This window comes from Tripterygium wilfordii, chromosome 23 (assembly GCF_013401445.1).
Source record: "Tripterygium wilfordii isolate XIE 37 chromosome 23, ASM1340144v1, whole genome shotgun sequence".
Classification (NCBI taxonomy): Eukaryota; Viridiplantae; Streptophyta; class Magnoliopsida; order Celastrales; family Celastraceae; genus Tripterygium; species Tripterygium wilfordii.
This window is the reverse complement of record NC_052254.1, coordinates 5,313,908-5,336,466: the sequence shown is the minus strand read 5'-3', so window position 1 is coordinate 5,336,466 and position 22,559 is coordinate 5,313,908. Positions and strand designations below refer to the sequence as shown.

The 22,559-nt window shown below is 38.5% G+C and overlaps 4 protein-coding genes across 4 annotated transcripts; 3 read left to right on the top strand and 1 right to left on the bottom strand.

The window, feature by feature from the left end:
- Positions 1–705: 705 nt before the first annotated feature.
- On the top strand, positions 706–3,675 carry LOC119992723. Its single transcript, XM_038839516.1, has 6 exons — positions 706–1,483; positions 1,579–1,828; positions 1,922–1,988; positions 2,896–3,129; positions 3,214–3,312; positions 3,397–3,675. Exons 1-6 carry the CDS (start codon positions 706–708, stop codon positions 3,673–3,675), a joined length of 1,707 nt encoding a protein of 568 aa, XP_038695444.1.
- An 8,370-nt stretch (positions 3,676–12,045) lies between these two features.
- LOC119993172 (probable xyloglucan endotransglucosylase/hydrolase protein 23) lies at positions 12,046–13,859 on the bottom strand. Its single transcript, XM_038840167.1, has 3 exons — positions 13,484–13,859; positions 12,848–13,041; positions 12,046–12,601 (listed from the first exon to the last, which is right to left on the bottom strand). The coding sequence occupies exons 1-3, from the start codon at positions 13,757–13,759 to the stop codon at positions 12,169–12,171; spliced, it is 903 nt and encodes a 300-aa protein (XP_038696095.1). The 5' UTR covers positions 13,760–13,859; the 3' UTR covers positions 12,046–12,168.
- Positions 13,860–19,598: 5,739 nt separating this feature from the next.
- On the top strand, positions 19,599–20,949 carry LOC119993171 (probable xyloglucan endotransglucosylase/hydrolase protein 23). The gene is made up of 3 exons (XM_038840166.1): positions 19,599–19,919; positions 20,003–20,196; positions 20,389–20,949. The coding sequence occupies exons 1-3, from the start codon at positions 19,659–19,661 to the stop codon at positions 20,780–20,782; spliced, it is 849 nt and encodes a 282-aa protein (XP_038696094.1). The 5' UTR covers positions 19,599–19,658; the 3' UTR covers positions 20,783–20,949.
- A 659-nt stretch (positions 20,950–21,608) lies between these two features.
- On the top strand, positions 21,609–22,006 carry LOC119992722. Its single transcript, XM_038839515.1, has 2 exons — positions 21,609–21,810; positions 21,864–22,006. Exons 1-2 carry the CDS (start codon positions 21,609–21,611, stop codon positions 22,004–22,006), a joined length of 345 nt encoding a protein of 114 aa, XP_038695443.1.
- Positions 22,007–22,559: the final 553 nt, after the last annotated feature.

The window sequence follows — 22,559 nt, the reverse complement described above, 5'->3', positions numbered from 1 at the left end:
AATGACAATAACATCAGAATTCGAAAAGGCAGCAAGCTAAAACCATTACTAAAACAAAATCAAAAAGGCAGCAAGCTAAAACAGTAAAACCATTACTGACCAACCAGATACAAAATCAAAAGGCTCAAATAAATAAATAATTTCGACCAACCTAAAACCATTACTTCAATCAATGTAGCAGCAAGCTAAAACAGTAAAACCATTACCGACCAACCAGATACAAAATCAAAAGGCTCAAATAAATAGCCTTACCTCTTCGATCGAGCCTCTCCTACTTGTTATGTGTCTGTCACGAAAATGGAAAGGAAGAAGAACACCAGGGAGGAAGAAGAAAAACATTGCCACAACTCTGTCTGTCGCGATTTAGGGCTGTAGGAAAAAAAAATTTTAAACCATCCAAAACGACGTCATTTTGGATGGATAATTTTTTTTAAAAAAAAAATCCATCTAAAACGAAGTCGTTTTGGATGGATTTTGCCAAAAAAAAAAGCGCACAGCCCCGACTAGGTCGACTAGTCGAGGCTTAATCAGGTCGTTTTAGATGGATTTTGCCAAAAAAAAAACGCACAGCCCCGACTAGGCCGACTAGTCGAGGCTTAATCGGGTCACCGATTAAGCGACCCGATAACAGCCTAGTCGCAGCGGCCAGCGCCGACTACCGACTAGTCGCCGACTAGGTCGATTTTTGCAACCTTGATTTTGGGGATGGATTGGTTGAAGACCTTAGGAGAGGTGCTGTGGGATTTCGATCATCTTCTAATGAGGTTTACTAAGGATGGGAGAGAAGTGTCCATTACTGGAATTAATTCCAAACCCATTAAGGTGATCGAGGCTCAACGAATGGAACGTTTGTTGAAAGTAGCAAAGCCGTTGGGGGTGGTTGTGACACCATTGAGCACACAGTCAGTTTTCAGATTGGAAGGTCAAGTCATGTTGGTGCAGAAAGGTCAGGTCATGCTGGGGCAGGAAGGTTCAGAGCCCGCGATTAATAATCTGATTCAGCGCTTTAACAAGCTTTTTGATGAACCTACCTGGTTGCCCCCTTTGAGAGAACATAATCATCGTATCCCAACAGTGCCAGGGAGTTCCCCGGTGAATATGCGTCTTTATAGATACGCTCACTTTCAAAAGGTGGAGATTGAATGTTTAGTGCAAGAAATGTTGAAAGCTGGGACTATTCGTGCTTCTAATAGCCCATTTTCTTCCCTGGCTCTCTTAGTGCGCAAGAAAGATGGGTCTTGGCATCTATGTGTGGATTATTGGGCCTTAAACAACATCACCATTAAGGACAAGTACCCCATTCCAATTATAGATGAGTTATTGGATGAACTTTATGGTGAAGCCGTGTTTTCCAAACTAGATTTGCGGACTGGGTATCATCAAGTCAGGGTGGACGATGCGGATATTCACAAAACAGCCTTCCGAACCCACGACGGTCATTTTGAATTTCTGGTAATGTCGTTTGGCTTAACAAATGCGTCGGGTACATTCCAACAACTTATGAATGAGGTTTTAATTTATAGCTCCACCTTGGAGCAGCACTTATATCACTTGGAGTTAGTGTTTTTGCGCTTACAGGATCATCAATTATATGTGAAACTCTCCAAATGCTGCTTTGGTGTAAACCAGGTGGATTATTTGGGTCACGTTATCACGTAGAAGGAGTCGCGGTAGATCCGATGAAAATACAAAGTATGTTGGACTGGCCAACTCCTTCCTTCCTTACAGCGTTGAGAGGGTTCCTTGGCCTCAGTGGTTATTACCGAAAATTTGTCAAAGACTATGGAAAGATCAGCACTCCGCTTACTGAGCTGTTAAAGAAGGGCAAGTTCTAGTGGTCTAATGAGGCGGAGCAAGCTTTCAAGGTTTTAAAGGAAGCAATGAGCACAACTCCTGTGTTGTGTTTACCCGATTTTACCAGGGTTTTTGTCATTGAAACGGACACAAGTGGCTTGGGTTTAGGTGCGGTGTTGACTCAGACCCATCGTGTTTGCTAGCAAACATCTAGCGCCGAAACACTTGGGGTTGTCTACCTATGAAAAAGAACTACTGGCAATCGTGTTTGCAGTTGATAAATGGCGATCCTATTTGATTGGGCACAGGTTCATCATCAAAACTGACCATGAGAACATTAAACATTTGTTAGGGTCGCGGGAGCATACTCCATTGCAACATAAGTGGATTACTAAGTGTTGGCATCAAAAAATATCTTGGGCCTAATAAGCCTAGTCCTATACAAGGCCCAAGGTGCAGCCCATACGGCCCATCATCAATCACAGCCCATAAGCCCATATTGTTGTAAAAGTGAAGCCCAAGTGGTGAGTAACTGCTAGGAGTAGTTGTGCTGAGAATGGCCCATGAAAAGAGGGAGAAGTGGAGGCAGTTATAACAAGATGGTCCAGGTGGCAGCACATGAGAGAAATGAGGAAAATTGTTGTGAGAAGATGGCAGTAACTTCCAACTTACAAAACATGAAGTAAATCAAGAATAACTGCAGTTTATGGAGGAGATTTTCGTGCAAGACAGAGAGTATATAAGATGGTAGACAGACAGATGCGAAAAAGAGGACCAATCAATCAAACAAACTACTCAAGCCCAAAGGCAACTTCAACTTTCAAGCTTCCTAGCATTCTAGCATTTCAGTTACATTTCCAAATCTTTGTCAATCTCAAACTATGTCAAATTCTCTTGTATTTATTTCCAATCAAGTTTCAATACCAATCATCGTTGTGTAAATTGTTCTTGGTATCTGTTTTTGTTTCTTCATTTCAATCTCAACGAAGCGCACTTCAGTGGAGTTGGGGAACCTAGAGCTATTGAGGTCCCAAGATAGTTCGCTCAATCGTCTAGATAGAAGTCATATTTACATTTGGTGCAATATATTCATTAGTGTAGGAAACTTTAATCCTTGACACACCAGCAAATCACCATCACCTTGGGCCACATTTAGGTGACAACACTAAGTTGTTGGGATACGACTTTGAGATTGTCTATCAGAGAGGAGCTGATAATACAGTGGCGGATGCTTTGTCTTGCAGGGAGAAACTAGAAGGAAGCTTATGTCCTGTGTCTAGGATAGAGCCCACTTGGCTGGAGCAATTAAAGGCTGACTTGGCAGGGGATCCCTGGGTGGTAGACATGAAGAATAAGTAACACAATTCTTCTTTCTTGGAAAAAAATTATTCAGTGGTGAATGGGTGTTTGAGGTACTAGGGTCTGGTAGTTCTTAGTCCCACCTCTCCGTGGAGACAGAAGCTTTTATTTGAGCGGCATGATAGTCCTCAAGCGGGTCATGAAGGGTATAGAAAAACAGTGCACCGGGTTCTTAGAAACTTTCATTGGCCTAGGGTGCGCGCGTTTGTGAATGAGTACATTGCCGAGTGTGATACTTGCTAGTGGCAAAAGTACGAGACCTTGAATGCTCCTGGATTGCTTGGGCCCGTATCTGAGCTATTCATTAATCTTTATCCTATTCATTGTTATTTAGGAAGGATAATTCCTAACAACTTGTGTCTGAGCTCGAGCTCGAGTTCGAGTGAAGCAATGGCTGCAGAAGATGGTAAGATCATAGTCGATAAATTTACGGACATGGATCTTGGATTCTGGAAGACGCAAATAGAAGAAATTGTCCAGCCTCTCTTAAGGAAGAAACCAAAAACCATGAAAGATGACTAATGGGAGCTCGTTGATCGTCAGACTGTAGGAGTTATTTGCCTGACGCTCGCACGCTTCAATATTGTCATGGAAACTAGGACAAAAGGTTTGATGGTTGCCCTGTCAAATATGCATGGAAAGCTCAGTGTAACAAACAAATATTATTTGATGTGAAGATTGTTCAATCTAAGAATGGCCGAAGGTAGCTCTGCCGTTGATCATCTGAATAAGTTCAATTTTGTCACAACCCAATTGAGCTCTATCAAGTTTGAATTTGCTGATGAGTTAACAACTTTACTATTGTTGTCTTCTTTGCCTGAAAGTTGGAATTATACTGTAACAGTAGTAAGTAGTTCTTTTGAAAATTCTAAGTTGAAGTATGATGATGTTCAAGGCTTAATTCTTGATGAGGAAACTGGAGAAGGGTATTAGGAGAACCACAGGGTCTGCACTCAACATTGAGATAGGGGGAAGAACAATTGAAAGAAATTATAACAGTGGAAGATCAAAATCGGTGAAAAAGGGATATATCTAAATTTATTTCTTGATGGAATTATGGAAAGAGAGTGTATCTAAAGAATGACTGTCGAGCACGTAAGAATGATAAAGAGGGTGTACAAAAATATATGAATGTGGTTCAAGATGAGATTCAAGATGCATTGATTTTTAGCATATAAAGTCCCATTGAATCATTTGAATTATGGGTTCTAGACTCAGAGGCATCTTTTCATGCTATCTCACATCGACAAATCATGGAGAACTATGTTAGTGGCGATCTGAAAATTAGGTATATATCTAGCTAACAATAAGACTTTGAAGATTATAGGTATAGTTGATATTCGAATCAAATTGCCAAATGAAGAAGTATGAAATATACAGAATGTTAAGCATATTCTTATACTCATTAAAAATATGTATATATGGGACAACTCGATGAATGACATATATTAGCCTTTGTGGGTGGTTCGTGGAAAATCAACAAAAGCTCTACAATAGTGGCATGCGGGAATATACATGAGGCAACCACAGGCTTTTGTTGTTTCAGAAAAAGAAAATCTAGAGGGCAAACTGAAAAAGAGCTTGTATGGTTTGAAACGGATCCCAAGACAGTGGTACAAGAAGTTTGATGGGTTCCTGAGTGGTAATGATATCACAAGGTTCCAGGAAGATTATTATTGTTACGAAAATGTTAAATGACCCAACATTTTTTAACCGAAGTTGTCCCAAGTCATTGCCACATAGGCATGATGACATGGAATAAATGTTGACATGATATATTTTTTGAAAATTAAATTTTCCTCTTCTCTTTTCCTTCTCTCTTTTTGTTCAAAATTTAAAAATTAAACACTCACTTTTTATCTCCCACTTCTCTCTCTCCACTTTCATGATTTCATCATCTTTTATTAACCACAAATAAACAAGTAAATCATTTATATTACATGCGATTGCATTGTTTTTTTTTTTTCATACAGACATGCAATTGCATTGTTTTTTTGAACACAGACATGCGATCGCGTTGTTTTTTACCAAACAGACATGTGATTACATTGTTTTGAAGGAATGCTAATACATTACTTTTTTACATACAAGCATGCAATCGCATTGTTTTTTTGCTAAACAGACCCGCAATTACATTGTTTTCAAAACAATGTAATTTTCAAAATAGACAAACATAAGCTGCAGAAAAAATAGTCCAAAAACCAGTTAAGAATAATAAGGTAGATACATTGTTTCAGAAGCAATTTAATTTGCAAATAGTTCAAATGGTTGTAAACACAATGTTACACTGCTTTCGATACAATGTAACTTCCAAATATGCAAAAAAAGGAGAAAAAATTTACATTGTTGCTGCAGGTGGCCGAAAATGTTGTTGAAGGTGGGTGGATGATAGGATCGACAAATTACATTGTTTCTAAAACAATGTAATTTGCTCGGGTCGTCGGAATCCGGTAGCTACTTGGTTGGAAAATGGATGGGTAAGGTGCGCCTCGATACCTAGAGTCCAAATATGAGCTTGATCGTCGGAGACGTCGCCAGAGGTGGCCGGATCGATGCCTTTTGTGCCGTGGTGTCCTCCTCCTTTGGGTGCTTTTCTTCGACGAAACGAGCTATGATGGGTGATGTGGTGGGTCGAAAAATGATGGTGGTGGTCGAGGGCTTCCGTTCGGTGGGTAGATGGCTCCGATCGATGGCCGGACGGTGATGCTACAGTGGTGGTGGTAGTTTTCGTGAGGGGGAGAAAAATGAGAGAGAAAGAGGGAGATAGAGAAAAGGAGAGAGATGATGTTTATCTAGAGAAAAATTGCTGAGGTGGAATCCTATGTGTAATGCCACCTAGGATTGGGCTGAGTTGAGACAAAAAACCTTGGGCCATTTAACACTACCGTTATTGTTATGTAAAGAAGTTTGACAAAAGTTGTGCTCCTTATAGACTAAAGCATTCAAGAGATAAATAACTTGAAGAAACATTGTCTAAATAGTTTTGCAATGAAGGAACTTGGTGAGGCAAGGTAAACTCTTGGAATGAGGATTAGCAGTGATAGATTGGGAGGTACTATATATGTTGTTATCACAAACCGTGTATGTTCAAAAAGGTTTTCAACAGGTTCTGCATGTAAAATGCAAAGCAGTTAGCACACTGCCAGCTAATCACTTTAGACTGACTAAGAATTACTCACCCAAGATTGAGCAAGAATGTGAACACAAGGAAAGAATTTCATATGCTTCAGTCCTTCGTAGCCTTATGTATGCTATAGTTTCTACTAGACCGAACATAGCACATGCAATGGGAGCTCTGAGCAGATACATGAGTAATCCATGAAAGCATCCTTGAGAAGCTGTGAAATGGATTTGTTTAGATACTTGAGTGATACTGTGGATAGGTCTCTCTATTTTGAAGGGGAAAGTTTGGTGGTATAGGGTTATGTTCATGCATATTTGGCAGGTTATGTTGATGGAAGCTGTCACGCCCCTCTCTCCTAAGGTATACCAAAGTGTACCTATACCACAGGGACGTGACCGGCAAGGGACACCCCGTCCCCCGAACCAGATCCCAAACCTACAATTAAACTCAATAAAATAAACTGTAGTAATAATAATCATAATAACTCCCACAATGTATAATGAACAGTACAGAACCCAAAAAACACCGGCGTATGAATACAACAGCGGAATAATGAAATATATCTATCCGATACCAAACTGTATAATATATATAAAATACAATACAAAAAGTCCCCGCACCCACTAAAGAGTCAGCCCGAGGCTACACACCAGCTCACGCATCCCGTCGCTGACCAGCGTCACCTAAATCCAACTCATCTGAAAGGGAATAAAGAAGAGGGGTGAGCCACAAAGCTCAGTAGGGCATAGAGAGGGAACGTCGATATCCATTAATAAGAAATCCAGAAATATAATGCAAAATAAGCAATACAGTAAATATACATCCATCAGTAAGCCAACCAAATAGCACGGTAGCCGATAAGGCTAAACAACACTGGAACCACCCACACCGGTCTCCAGAAATCCATACACTCATCCAATCAAGTAATATGGTAGCCAATAAGGTTGTACAACACTGTAACCACCACACCAACCTCCAGTAATCCATAATCCATAAACCACCCCTGGACCCACCTAATCCCCGTAGGGTGTCTCAATCCAGGTCCACACCGAAACTGGATGAGGATCGGATATCCCGATAGCATAGCCTACACCAGAGGGAGTCTCCTGTGATGCACCCCATCTCAGAAGGTCTACCGGTACGTATCCGGTCTGTATATATATATATCATCCATCATAAATCCATATCCAATCATTTGGGCTCCTAAATGGGCCCACAATCCACATCAACCACCTCCAATCACCCCACTCTCAGAAAACATACCGACAGTGATAAATAACAGAGAATATAAATCAACATGCAAAAGGTCGTATTTCCACCCCCGGAAATTGACAAAACCATAACATCATCAGAGTCCCTAAAACCGGAACTTTAAAGTCACATGCAAGAGTAAGGAAACCCCTACCTGGAAATCAAAGTGCCAAAACCAAGCACACGCCACTGATAAATGCCTAACTCCAAAAGTCAACCCGCTCCGAATCTCAACAGGGACCACCGTCTACACAGTGTAAAACCAGGTCAAACCGGGTCAACCAGTACCAAACCGGGTCAAACAGTGTAAAACCGATCAAACCGAGTCAACTCGCCAGTCAACCAAGTCAACTCGGTCGGACTCGATCAACTCGACCTGACTCGGTCAACACACCAGTCAACAGAGTCAACTCGGCCTGACTATCAACTCGGACTAACTCAGTCGAAACCCACTCAACACCACCGTCTGCGATCCGGCCACCCAAACCTGTCAAATCTTATATCAAATTGAAGAACTCGATGAGATGAACTCATAGGTACCTGAAACAAGCCAAACCGTCGCCGGAATCGGCCGGATCGACCAAAAGAAATCCAAGGTGATCGGAACTTCAACTCCGATATCTCCCTAACCACAGCTCCGATCGACGTGATTCAAGTCGGGTTACACTCGTCTCATCAATACGTTTCTTTTGATACCAGTGGTGTCGCTCACCGTCACCGGAATCGAAAAATCACCTGGAGAGAGAAGATACATGGGAGAGAGAAAAAGAAAAAGAGAAGAAAAAATCGCGTGCAAATTTCTTTTATTTATTTTAATGTTTCTTTTATAATATCTTTTACTTATAAAAACACACATTTTTTCAAAAACACCCCTAACTAAATTGTTACAATTAACTTCAAAAATTCATAACAAATCCAATTTAAATCCGATTTATGTAATTCTTGCATCAAAAATTTTCTTTTAAAATCCTCCATTTATTAAAATTATTTTCAGATTTTATCTTAATTTCATTTTTATTCTTCCCAAATACCGGTTCACCCTTATCGAGGTTCACTCTACCTCGATCAACGCGACAAGATACTATGAATAGTGTAAAATCATATCAGGATATTACAGAAGGGGAAGTACTACATGGTATGATTATACTTTTGGTGGTACGGATATACTTTGGATTTCACAACTATAGAAGATTGTTGCTCTCTATTGCGGAAGCAGAACATGTTGTAGTTAGAGAAGCTAGTAAGGAGATGATCTGGTTACAAAGTTTCTTGTATGAATTGAGTAAGAAGCATAGGAACAACATTCTATATTAATTGTGACAGTCATAGTGTTATTCATCGTGCCGAGAATTTGATATTTCACTCAAGAACAAAACACATACAGTTGAAGATGGAGTGTTATCTCTATAGAAGATCCCTGGAAGTCAAAATCCTGCAGACTTGTTGACCAAGACGGTCTCCATGGACAAAAGGATGCCCCTAATTAATGAGGACAAAAGGATGGAAACAAGTGCAATCATCGAACTTGTAGCCTTCCTCTGTTTTAAAAAAATTGGTGTTATGAGATAAAAAGAAATTGACAACACATTTATGCTCCGTTTGTTTGGAGAAAAACTAGCATCTCATGGATAATATATCTCAAGAAAATAATTATCATGGAAAAATAATTAGTTTCTAGTGTTTGGACAAAAAAATTGCTAATGTTTTCTATTGTTTGTTTGGTGGAAAACATAAATTTGAAGTGCAACGTTATTACTTTCTTATGATGATATAATGTGTGCATACATATATTTATCAATGTGTCAATACATAGCAACTATAAGACGCAAATATTAAATTCTATTTTGAGACAATAATCCAACTTCTTTTATGCTTTTTATATACAAACACATCCAATATTACTTCATTTCACTAATATGTGGATGTGTATATAACTATAAATGGTCGGTGTACACAAGTATATGCTCAATACATTCTCTAATAGAATATATTCACAATCACAGTAATATAACTTGTTAAAACTAATATTTTCTAATTAATATTTTTCATATATATACATATAAGATGTATAATTTTAATGTCTTATCATGTACATGAGATATAATTTTAATTGACCTAAACGTTCCTCCGGGTCCCATGTGACATTGAGAAAAAACTGTCTTAATTTAATATCTTGTTATATGTATTTATATATATGCAGTATTATATATAAAAGATACAATTTTTTTAATTCATCTTAAAAGGTCTCCCATGTATACCTTTAGCAAAAAAAATTAACTTTTAACAATCAGTTTATTGTTGTGGGGAAAACAACATCCCAAGAATAATAAGGGAAGTTGTTTTCCATCTTTCAACTCCTTATTTTGAGTTTATTTATTATAAATTTTGTTTGACTAATTTTGTTTTCTAATCTCCAAACACCACAAAGGTAGGAAAACATTTTCAGGAGGTTGATTTTTCGTCAAACAAATGGAGTATTAATAAATGTTTCCTTACCCTCTTGAAACATTAGCTAAGATACCGATCGGCCCTATAAAGTACACATTAAAAGCAACAATATATTTTTTACAAAAGAAATGTGTCGATTATATTTGTATTAGTTTTTGTCTTGTATTAGTTGTTGTTAGGACAAAGTTTGAAGGTCTTAATGTGCATTTTCATTAAAACCTTACCCCTTAAATACCCAATATTTGAATGGTTTGAACCATCACCCAATCCATCGAATTCGTTCATAATTTCTTGGCAGGCTCAACAAACGATGAGGTTCTTAATATTTTATTTTTTGAAATTAATTTTTCTTCTCTGTTATAGTCTTGTTTTAGCCAGAGCTGTCATGGAAGGACAGATGATGAACAAGTCTTCTCTACCAAGCACTGAGGTAATTGTGATAATTTGCTTATTATTTTTTCAATAATAATTTTTGATAATTTAACTAATAAACAGAGAGTTCCTAAAGAGGGGTTCAAAGGGGAAGACTATGAGTTAAAGAACAATACTCAAGAATTTCAAATTTGGCTGATAAATGGGACAAGGTGACCAAATTATACCATTCCCATACGACGAAGCACGGATAATATGAAGAAACAACACTATTCTTATAGTAAGCCTCAAGCGCAGAATAGCAATATTGAGGTATGTTCAATAATCTAATTTCTAATAGAAATAAAATTGCAATTTAATAATTAGAAAATACAGTTGTTGTTAGATAGTTTGTGTGTATGGTTATAGCAAGTTATTTTCAAAACCTAAAAGTCAAGAATTTCAATGATGATTTAAAGCTCAGAATTCATCCCCAAAGCCTTTCGAAACGAATGATAAATAAAAATTGTTACAATATTCATCCCCATGACAGTGACTTTTACCATAGAGGCCCAAGTGTCGGTCCGAGTTGCCCATGATGTACAATTAGTAATGACATAATAAATTAAAGTAAAAAAGGCAATGCTTTAATATCAAAACCTAAAATTCTAACAGTTACCATGTTGTAAAGCGAACAAAAAATGTGTATTGTGTCATTTTTAACAATTATCTTCTTAAAAATGTTCATAAAATAAAAATGAAATATTTTTCCTCTAGAAAATAACGAGTTTTCAAATTTTTGATTTTCCATATAACAAACAAAGATAGTATTTCGATATCAAGAAAACTGATTTTGAGCGCAAGGGGGAGATTGTTAGTAGTATGTCCTAAAAGTCAATGGCTAGATTGACTTTATAGGGTACATGTTACCAACTTTGTTGGCCGAAAATGGAAAATTTGTATAAGAAACAGAGCAACCTATTTCTTTTTATGGGAATAATGTTCTGAAACAGAAGGAGAGTAATTCAGAAGAAATGAATATGAAATTACTCTTTACTGTAATCATCATTTTATTTAAATACCTATGTTGTTGTTACATGCAACAAATATATTTTTTTTAACACAATTCCTATTCAACAATCAAATCAATCTCTCGTAAAATCTTAAATTTGTGTCTGAAGCGAGTGTTCCATCCCATTTGGCACGGCTGACAATCAGAGACGGATCCATGTTCATTCACTAGGGGCTCGAGCCTCCAATGAAATTATGTAAAACGCATTGTATGTATTAGGCAAAATGTATCAAGCCCCCAATGGAAAAATACACTAGGCCCTATAAGAAATGTACTAGACAAACCGAAATAAAAAACAATGTACTCTGTGAGAATCTCTCTCCCTCTCCCTCTCCCTCTTAGCTCTGTCTATATCTTTCACTATTTCTGTGTCTAGGTTTTGATCCCCAAAATTTCTATCAACATGTTGTACTGGCTCAGCACACATTCGAGAGAAATAAAAAGTCCTATTTCATGATTCATTTGCTGGTTTGCGTTTTCGCTACAGTTTTTGTTGAAAAGTCTTTTAAGGTACGTTTTTCGTTCTCTTTGTGTTCAATTTCTAAATGATTGTCTTGTATGTTTCATACAAAAAGAGTTTATTTAAACTATTACTAATGATATTGTAATGGAGCGTTTTGAGAATATGAAAACTCATGTAGGACAATTATGATAACTAAAGCTATAGTGTTTTATTGATTGAAACTATTCCTAGTGATTATCTTCGCGCCATATAAGTAACCGAAAAAAATATATATATTTAGCACCGTTGCCCCTGGACCCCCGCTGCTTAGTTGTGCCCCCAGTGAGTTCTGATTCTCGATCCGCCACTGCTAACAGTGCATTCTCGAGGAAGTCCTTGTGGAAATCGCTTAGTGTCCGTACAATAATTGTATACCATGTAATTCTTCTGTACATATTTCAACTGTTGTTGTCCTGACAAATCAAGCTCTTGTGAGAACCAACTAGGTTTCGATGACGAAAAATTTGAACCACAAGTAGAGGCTCCATTGGACCAAGCACAAGCATCAGCATTGAAGTTCTTGACGGAAGCAGTGAAAGGAGCTTGGGTCCAGTCCGTCTTCACAAGCCCACCTCTCGTGGCCCAATCGTCCGCGTTCCACAAACTGGAATACAGCCTCATTACCTGTGTTTTTGGGTATGGCACACCCATTGATTCCAAGTTCTTGAACTCTCTAATTGGCCTACCGTCCACGTAGAAGCTGATTAATTATCAATCAAGCAAACATATGTGTTAATGTGATTAAATCAAAATATGACTTAAGTTTATATGTATTTGTGAATGACACTATTTATAGTGAGATGAACGCACATGATAGATTCATGTGAAACCGTATACCCCACATGATTTATACGAAATCGTGTGCGTTCATCTCAACATTTGAGATAGCTTGGACAAGAAAATACTAGATCCGTAAGATTGTTGATTTGTGAATGACTACACTTACACAGCATGTCTAGGATTCCAGAGGATCGAATACGTGTGGAAATCGCTAGTTGGATCGAACCAAAGATAGAATTGTTGCTCTCTATCTCCTTTGCCATTGGTGTATACATTCGTGTGGATTGTATAAGGATCGCCGCTCAAATTGCCTAAGAATTCGAAGTCTAGCTCATCCCATGTTGACCCTCGTGATTTCAACTGCAACAAATAATATGCAATCATACCCTTAATCTTTGTTCTGTAATATATAAGGTTAATGTAATTTTTGGTCATTAAAAGATAGGTCAGATTTTAACTCATTCACCGACTGTTCAAATGTTTCAACTTGAGAATCCAAAATTTAAAATTATTCAAATATGCACATCTGGGCAGATTTTTGACATTTCAGGCTCACTCAGGTAAATTTTCAGGACTCCATAGAAGCGGTTTGACAGTCCGAAATGTCCAAAATCTGCCCGTATGAATATATTAGTACAATTTTCTACTTTGAGTTCCTAAGTTGGAACGTTTGAACATTCGTTCACTGAATTGAAACCTGGCTAATTAATCTTTCAATGGTCAAAAATTAATTACAATCCCCCGTACGTACTATATACAAATATGTTATTCCCCACTACCAAATAATTGACATAGAACTTACATAGTAGGCTGTGACAGTGCCTGCAGAATTACCAGAGACGAGCTTGATTTGCATATCGAACTTTCCATAAAGATACTCATTCTTGGATTGGAAACCCGACCCAGAGCCTCTATCAAGAGAAAGAGTAACAAGATTGCCACCGTTGAGTACCTTAGCGCGACCATCTCCCCATGTTATATCAACATCTTGGTAAAAATTGCTGGCCATTGCAAGTGATATGATCATCAAAACCAACACTACAATGCTTGAATTAGAGGAATCATGTAGAGCAGCCATTGAATTGTGGGTGGTGATGAAGTTTTGGACTTTGTGTTGTTGAGACACCAAAGAATTAGTGACATCTAGTGTCCATATATAGGAGTGTTAGGAAGTGTGGGGAATGATCTTCCGTATTGGACTCGGTGGGTGTGAAGTGAGAGCTAGACACCTGGACAGCAATAACAAAGCACAATCAAAATGGAGTTTCTTATCTTCTCATTGTAAGTCTCCGAACCAATAAGAAGATGCAACTTGTGGGATGTAATCATTTTTAGTGTTTAAATATTGACAGTGAGAGAGCATGATTGGTTACTAGGTTGCATCTACCTGACCCGGGTTGGTGTTGTCTATTTAACCCATCGGAAGTCGATGGAAAAAATGGGATAGCAAACTATGTGCTGCCACGTCACAAATTCAAAGAATATCAGTGAGCTGGGGGTTACAATTCTTTTTAATTAAAATGTGAGTACAATTCCTCTCAAAACTATATTAAATCATTTATGGAACAAAGAAATTTTGATTGAGATAATGAAATTGACTGTAGTAACTCCCTGCAAATATGAGAGGTTGCAAGTTCAACTCCTACACCTAACAATTTTGACTTTATTTCCTTACATGTTCATGGGAAGCTTTGTGAAGTTCTTTCCTTTATGAGTTTCGGCCTCGTTCTCTCCACACGAATTTCAGTCCGGTTTCATCAGTCGTCAGTCTGGAGCAGGTTGAGTTGGCGGTTGGATTTTAGAACTGACCCAGTTGTACGGTGGGTATGTTGAACTCGAAAATTCTCGGTTAAGGTTTTTTTTTTCAAAATATATTATATTTTAACTTTATAACCACTTAAAATACTCATAACACATTTTAAATACTCAATCATACATTTTAAATATAGTTTTGAGATAAATTAAAGTCAACTCTAATTAAAAGAATTGTAGCGCTCCCATTCCTAGTCTAGTAGACTCTAGGAGGCGTGCATACACATGGTTTTTGATAAGCGGTGTTGTACACATCATGTTTCCATCCATAATCACAAATAGTAAGTCATTTCTGCACAAATACATAGTGATGGTTAATAACAAAAAAGGGTCAATTGAAGATGATCACTCCCAAATAAAATATAAACTTGAATAAAAAAAAATTATAGAGTAGCAAAATTCAGAGGCGCTAAAATAAACAACCACTAATGTCCTAAAAGAACCAAAGGACCAACTAATCATAAACAAGACACCATTGAAAACTCACATAAATTACAAAAAACAAATGTATCGACTAGCATGTCATTACAAGTCCTAATCTATCTTAAATATGGATATACAATTATACAATAAATTTATTTTACAACAGATAGTTGGCTGAGAATGTGAAATTGATCGCGGTAACTCTTAGTGCAAACGAGAGGTCGTGAGTTCAAGTACCATGGGTGTTTTCATTATTGCAATTTGAGAGAGGGACCCTTACTCAGCTCAGGTCTCAACTGGTGCATGGGGGTTGCAAGGTCTTCCACGTGTCCTGATGTTTACAATCCAATTGTTCGGTAAACAAGTTGGATGAGTTTCATATTACCAAAAAAAATAAACTTATTTTAATACATTTCATATTTGAAATCTACAAAGATGTATTATAATTAATCTATTGTATCATCCAAAGATGATGTGGCCTAGTGGTAAAGAGTCTTGTACTTCTTGTCACCAGGGTTCAAGTCTCATTGCACCAAAAAAAAAAGGGGGGAGAGAAGAGGGAATATTTGATTTTCAAATGTGATCCATGTCAACATGTTTCCATGACAATGCCACCTAAATTTGGGAAGACTTAGGTTAGCAATAGGTGGGATATTTAGCATTTTTAATGAAGAAGAACCAGCAGGGTCATGAGGATTGAACTTGTAGAGATCGTCATTGACAATCCCACTCGGTGGTCGGGTTAAGAACCTTTTTCTACAAGTAATCAAGTATAAGCTTTTCATCATCATGTGGTTTAAACCTAGAACGAGGAGGGTACGACTCAAAATCAGAATCATATGTACTATGAATATTGGCTTAAGGAGTAGAATCATCATTGGTTCTTGCTAGGGTTTGCAACAAACACCCGATTCTCTTGGTCATCCATGATTTAAGACTCTAATTGACAGGAAAAACAAAACAACTTTGAGAGCTTCCCGACCCTGAGACTTCTAATTGTTGTAATTGGAATTGGAAAAAAGAAAAGAAAAAAAAAAGAGGTGGGCTAGACGGCTAGTGACAATAGATTACACACAAGGTCTTTCTGTAGCTTCTCATATCAACTTTAATGTCAGAGCTTGTACGTATAGGAATAGTGTGTGTATGTGTGTGTGTGTGTGTATGTATGGATGAGGTGAAAATCGGATCAATTTCTCGATTGCACAGTAACCAATTACTTAGTTCTGCATGCGTCTCAATTGATCAAGCTAGAGATTATGATGTTGTTGTTCGTCTCTATACAGGTAGAGAATGTGAGCTTTGAGGTCCCCGAGGCTAAAGTTATTCCTCAGTGAAGTCGTTCTGACACTCAAGTTAGATCGATAGGTACTCGATTTTTAGAGGTCTCTTTTTAGCTAGAATTGAATACTAAAAAAGTGAGAGATTTACCTGAGCAGAGGTTCCATTTTATATGAATTTTGAATTATTGATTGTCATTGATCACGGGTGAGATTTATGGAGTGAATTTCTTAAAGATCTCTTGTAGATCTCCTTCCTAATATGTGATGAGTGTTCCTCAGTACCTCGAGGTGTTTTGGCTACTTGGGGGTTGGGAATTCCTGAGGTCATGCTTGTTAGGTAATGCCTAATGAAGAGAAAGCCTACTTATCTAATGCAACTACTTAGGCCCAAGTCTCAAGCCCAGTTCTCCTTACCTTGAGTGTAGTACAATCTACAATATAGGATCGTCTCTCTAATGGTCGTCTACTCTCTGTACATAGGCATACTATAATCTGATCTAGTTGTCCTTACTTTGACTAGCTTGTTAAGACACGCCATCATGTATTTCCTTTAAGTAACCTTTTGTAGCCGTTTCACATTTAATGAAAGTGATAATTCAAAGTCTCTTTATGGTATCAGTATCAGAGTAAATAAAAACTCCGACGAGTTGCGTCGATCACCAACCATGACTTCCTCCTCTTCTTCTTCTTCCACCACCTCTGTCACTGTGGCTATTTCTTCTTCAGTCACCGTTCATGCTATCAACCTCATACCCCTCAAACTTACCTCCACAAACTTTATTCAATGGTGTCTTCAGTTTACCTCTCTTCTCCATGCATACAACTTACTCGGTTATATGAATGGCCAACGACCGTGCCCTCCCATCCCACTCGAAATTGCTATTGCTAATCCCACAGCCACCACTCTCTATGACACTTGGCAAAGCCAAGACTAGTTTATCGTACTTGCCCTTGCTGCCTCCATTGACGGCACGGTTTTACCTTTGGCGGGACATGTGGACTCCAACATAGCTGCTTGGGATAAAGTCCATAACTTGTTTGCAAACACGTCTCGTTCTCGAGTGATTCAACTAAAATCACAACTTTCTAGATGCCAAAAGGGCACCAAATCCTTGACTGAATTTCTGTAGGATGCCAAGAGCTTAGCTGATGAGCTAGCTATCATCGATCATCCCGTACCTGCTGATGATCTTACAATTTATATTCTAGATGGTCTTAATGAATAGTATACCGGGATTGTTGGCTCTATTAGAACTAGAGAAACTGCCTTTACCTTTGAAGAGGTCAAGGATACCTTGGTTGCACAAGAGGGTTATGTTACTTGTTGTGCCACTATCTCAGCCACCACTATGGCCACTGCCAATTATCTTCAACGTCAATCTGGCTCTTTCACGTAGCCTCTCATGACAATCGCAACAAACAGTCTTGGACTGACAATCATAACTTCACCAACAATAGACCTCCTTACCACTCAGGCAACCGTGGCCATGATAGTCGTGGTCGACGACCACTTAGAGTTATTTGTCAGCTTTGCTCCATACCGGGTCACTATGCTAACAAATGTTGGTACTTAAAAATTTATGTCAACAATGGACTTGTCTTATTTTCTAGGAGTAGAGGTTCAACCAACTCCACAGGGTCTCTTTCTTTCTCAATAGAAATATATACGCGACTTACTGGAAAAGAGAGATATGGACAGCCAAGCCAATTCATACACCACTTCCATCTCACTTTTCTACTAAACTCACCGATGGCACACCTCTTCCTAACCCCCACACCATATCGCCATCTTCTTGGCAACCTCCAATACCTAAGTGTCACTCATCCAGACTTGTCCTTCGCAGTCAATAAATTGGCTCAATTCATGACAAACCCCACTGATATACATTGGACTCACCTCAAAAGAGTCCTACGCTATCTCAAAGGAACCTTGTCTCATGGCATTACTATCCACAAATCTTCTTCCCTCACACTCCATGCATTTACCGATGCCAAAGAACTTCATGCCTTTACTGATTCTGATAGGGCCGACAATCCGGATGATAGAACATCCACTTCAGTCTATTTGGTGTTTCTAGGCTCCACTCCCATATCCTGGAGATCGCAAAAACAAAGGGCAGTCGCCCGATCCTCCACCGAAGCTGAGTATAGGGCTCTTGCCTCCACTGTTTCTGAAGTCGCATGGATTCAACACTTACTTTGCGATCTTCACTGGTCAGTTCGGTCAACTCATGTCATCCGCTGCGATAATCAAGGAGCCACAAGTCTAAGTCTCAATCATGTCTTACATTCTAGGATGAAATATATTGAGGTTGATCTTCAATTCATCAGGTCTCTTGTCAATCAAGGCACCATTAGTGTTCAAAAGAATGCCACAGATGACCAACTAGCTGATCTACTGACCAAGTCTCTTCTCCTTCAGCGTTTTGCTGCTCTGTGTTCCAAGATTGGAGTCTCCAAAGGCCCCTCCATCTTGAGGGGGGTAATGAAGAGAAAGCCCACTTATCTAATCCAGCTACTTAGGTCCAAGTCTCAAGCCCAATTCTCCTTACCTTGAGTGTTGTATAATCTACACTATAAGACTGTCTCTCTAACGGTCGTCTACTCTCTGTACATAGACAGACTATAATCTGATCTAGTTGTCCATGCTCTGATTAGCTTGCTAAGACACGCCATCTTGTATTTCCTTTAAGTAACCTCTTGTAGCTGTTTCACATTCAATGAAAGTGATAATTCAAATTCTCTTTACTACCAAGGGGTACATGACGAGGTGATATATGGGTACCCTAAGATGCTCCCCAATTCGATCTCCTCTTCTTCAATATATGTGGTGACACATGTCAGTGTCTCATTGGAGAGAAGGGCTCATATATATAAATTTATTCTCACATGTAGATGTCTGTAATCGTGTGGTTGTAATAAACCACAACAACAGTGGCCCACACTTTGTGAAGACTGACATGCCCACATCTACCTTTAAAACAAAGACCGTAAATAAAGTCCCAAAACATTGTTCCATAGGAGAGAAGGGCTATATATATACACACACTCTACATGAGACTGGATTACTGTGCCAAATCCGTGAGTTAGTTAGTAGAGAAATCAAAGAAATCTCAATAATAACATAATATCCAACGTTAACGGTTTAGGAAGCAGAGGAGGAACCAGTGTTTTAAAAAATATTTTGATGTGGACAGAGACTACACCATACCCACTTCAAGATATCTCTTATTTAAAATGGAAAGCGCGTGTTTTGATAAAAAGAGAGCAATGCCGGTTTGGTTGTGCACCTTTGTGAAGCCAAACAACTGGCTACAGATGAGCGGACTGGACCTTCCTATTCCCTTCCCCACACGTCTCCACTCTGCATTGATCCCCAATAAATACCAACTCCAGCACCCAAAAAAACTTCAAACCAAACCCACAGCTTCAAATTCATCATTCACATCTCAAACAAAAATCATGGCTTCACTGATATTCTTTTCATTATTGATTGTTTCTTTTGTGGCTGCTGCCTCAGCTGGTAACTTTTATCAAGATTTTGACATCACATGGGGAGATGGTCGTGGTAAGATACTCAACAATGGTGACCTCCTCACTCTCTCCCTTGACAAAGCCTCTGGTTCAGGTTTCCAGTCCAAGAATGAGTTTCTATTTGGGAAAATTGATATGCAACTCAAGCTTGTCCCAGGCAACTCTGCTGGCACTGTCACTGCTTACTATGTAAGTGGTTTATATTTTAATTTTCGAATCAATTTTATAGCTCAGTGAACTTGTGAACTAACAATTTGTTAATTGATTTGCAGTTATCTTCAAAAGGGTCAACATGGGATGAGATTGACTTTGAATTTCTGGGGAATTTGAGTGGTGATCCTTATATTCTTCACACAAATGTTTTCAGTCAAGGAAAGGGAAACAGAGAACAACAATTCTATTTATGGTTCGACCCGACTGCAGATTTCCACACATATTCCATTCTTTGGAATCCACAACGCATTATGTAAGTACCCGATCCACTGGAATTGGAGATTATGCTGTTATTGCTCTTGTAATGTTAATCTTGGGTTGCATTTGGGAGAATCAAACGCATATGAAATATGGTTTTAGGAAAATAGAACACCAACTGTTTGATAAAAAGCCGAAGTTGATTTCTGATTGTGCTGGATTTGTGTTTTTGGTTCCTCTGTTTCAGATTCTCTGTAGATGACACTCCAATTAGGGAATTCAAGAACATGGAGTCCATGGGTGTTGCGTACCCAAAGAATCAAGCGATGAGAATATACTCTAGTTTATGGAATGCTGATGACTGGGCCACAAGAGGAGGACTTGTTAAGACGGATTGGTCTCAAGCTCCCTTCACTGCCTCCTACAGGAACTTCAATGCCAGTGCTTGTGTTTGGTCCAACGGTGCATCTTCTTGCACTTCAACTAAAAACAGTAGTAATGCTTGGCTCTTACAGGAGTTGGATTCTGCAAACCAAGAGAAGCTGAAGTGGGTGCAGAAGAACTACATGATATATAATTACTGTAGCGATACTAAGAGATTTTCTGGAGGCTTACCCAAAGAGTGCAACAGCAGCTTGTAGTTCATAATGTTGCATTGATATTGTGTTTTTGTGTAATTATTTACACTTTATTCTTTAATTCTTTGGTAATTGTCCTATTGATGTAATGCAAAACAATACACAAATGGAAAAGATTATTCTTTGGTGATTGAATCAATTTCAATGAATTTGAGTGTGCATTCTTTGAACTATTGGATTTGATTTTGCTATATAAGTTCTTTGATATTCATATGTACTATTCAGAAGATTAACGGTATTCTTTTACCAAAGGGTTACATATACGATTTCAAAATTTTTTTGTAATGAATTTATTCACACTTTTTATTCATGCTAGATTCTTTTTGAGTAAAGTTATCTCAATCCATATAGACAAAATATGAGTAAATTTTGTATTTCAAGAGTCTTAAATCCACAATCCTCTTGAGGAGAAGCAACTCTTACCAACTAAGCTACAACCCATTGATAGATAGGTCTCAACGTTTTAGTTCCAAGCTAGCTTTTGATCTATAATTAACGAATTAAACACAGTTTTGAGCTATTAAAGGAAAAACTAGGTAGTGCTCTTGTTCTGGCGCTTCTAGATTTTGACAAGTTATTTATGGTGGAGTGCGATGCATCATGTGTGGGAATTGGAGCGGTGTTGTCACAGGAAAAGAGGCCTATTGCATTCTTCAGTGAGAAATTCAACGAATCTAGGCTAAAGTGGTCAACATACAACAAGGAATTATATTCTGTGATGCGGGCTTTAAAGTTTTGGGAGCAATATTTGATTGGCCAGGAGTTCGTGTTGTATGCCGATCATGAGGCATTGAAGTTTTTGAAGAGTCAGAAACAACTCATGGACTGAATGCATGCAAGGTGGTCGGCTTATATAGAAAATTTTCCTTATAAGTTGATGCATCAATCCGGTAGTACTAATACGGTGGCAAATGCTCTCAGTAGGCATGTCTCGTTATTGGCAGCATTACGTACGGAAATTAATGGATTTGATTGTGTCAAAGAACAATTTTTGAGTGATCCTGATTTTTTGACATTTGGGGGAAGTGCCGGTGACAACATACAATTGCAGATTTTTATTTGCATGACGGGTTTCTTATGAAAGGCAATCAGTTATGTATTCCGGTTGGATCGTTGCGAGAGAAATTAATTCGTGATTTGCATGGAGGGAGCTTGGCAGGTCACTTGGGTGTTGATAAGACATTGTCGGCAATGCAGGATCGTTATTTTTGGCCACGACAGAAATGAGATGTTGAAAAGTTTGTACAACGGTGTTATGTTTGTCAAACGGCAAAAGGGAAGGCGCAAAATACCGGATTATACACACCATTGACGATTCCATATTCCACATGGGAGGATTTGTCCATGGATTTTATTCTTGGCTTACCATGCACTCAACGTGGTGTCGATTCTGTTTTTGTCGTTGTTGACAGGTTTTCCAAGATGGCACACTTTATTCCATGTCGTAAGACGTTCGATGCTTCACATATCGCGAAGTTGTTCTTCAAAGAAACCGTGCGTTTGCATGGAGTGTTGAAGTCAATTGTTTTCGATAGAGATTTCTGAGTCACTTCTGGCGACATTTGTGACAACTATACAATTGTCCTTTAAGGAAGAGTACCACGACTCATCCACAGACTAATGGTCAAACGGAGGTAGTGAACAGGACATTAGGGGACATTGTGCGGAGTATTTGTGGTTCATGTCCTACACATTGAGATTTCGCTTTGGCTCAAGCAGAATTTGCTTAGAACAATGCCAAGCATCGAATTACAGGAGAATCACCTTTTTCTATTGTATA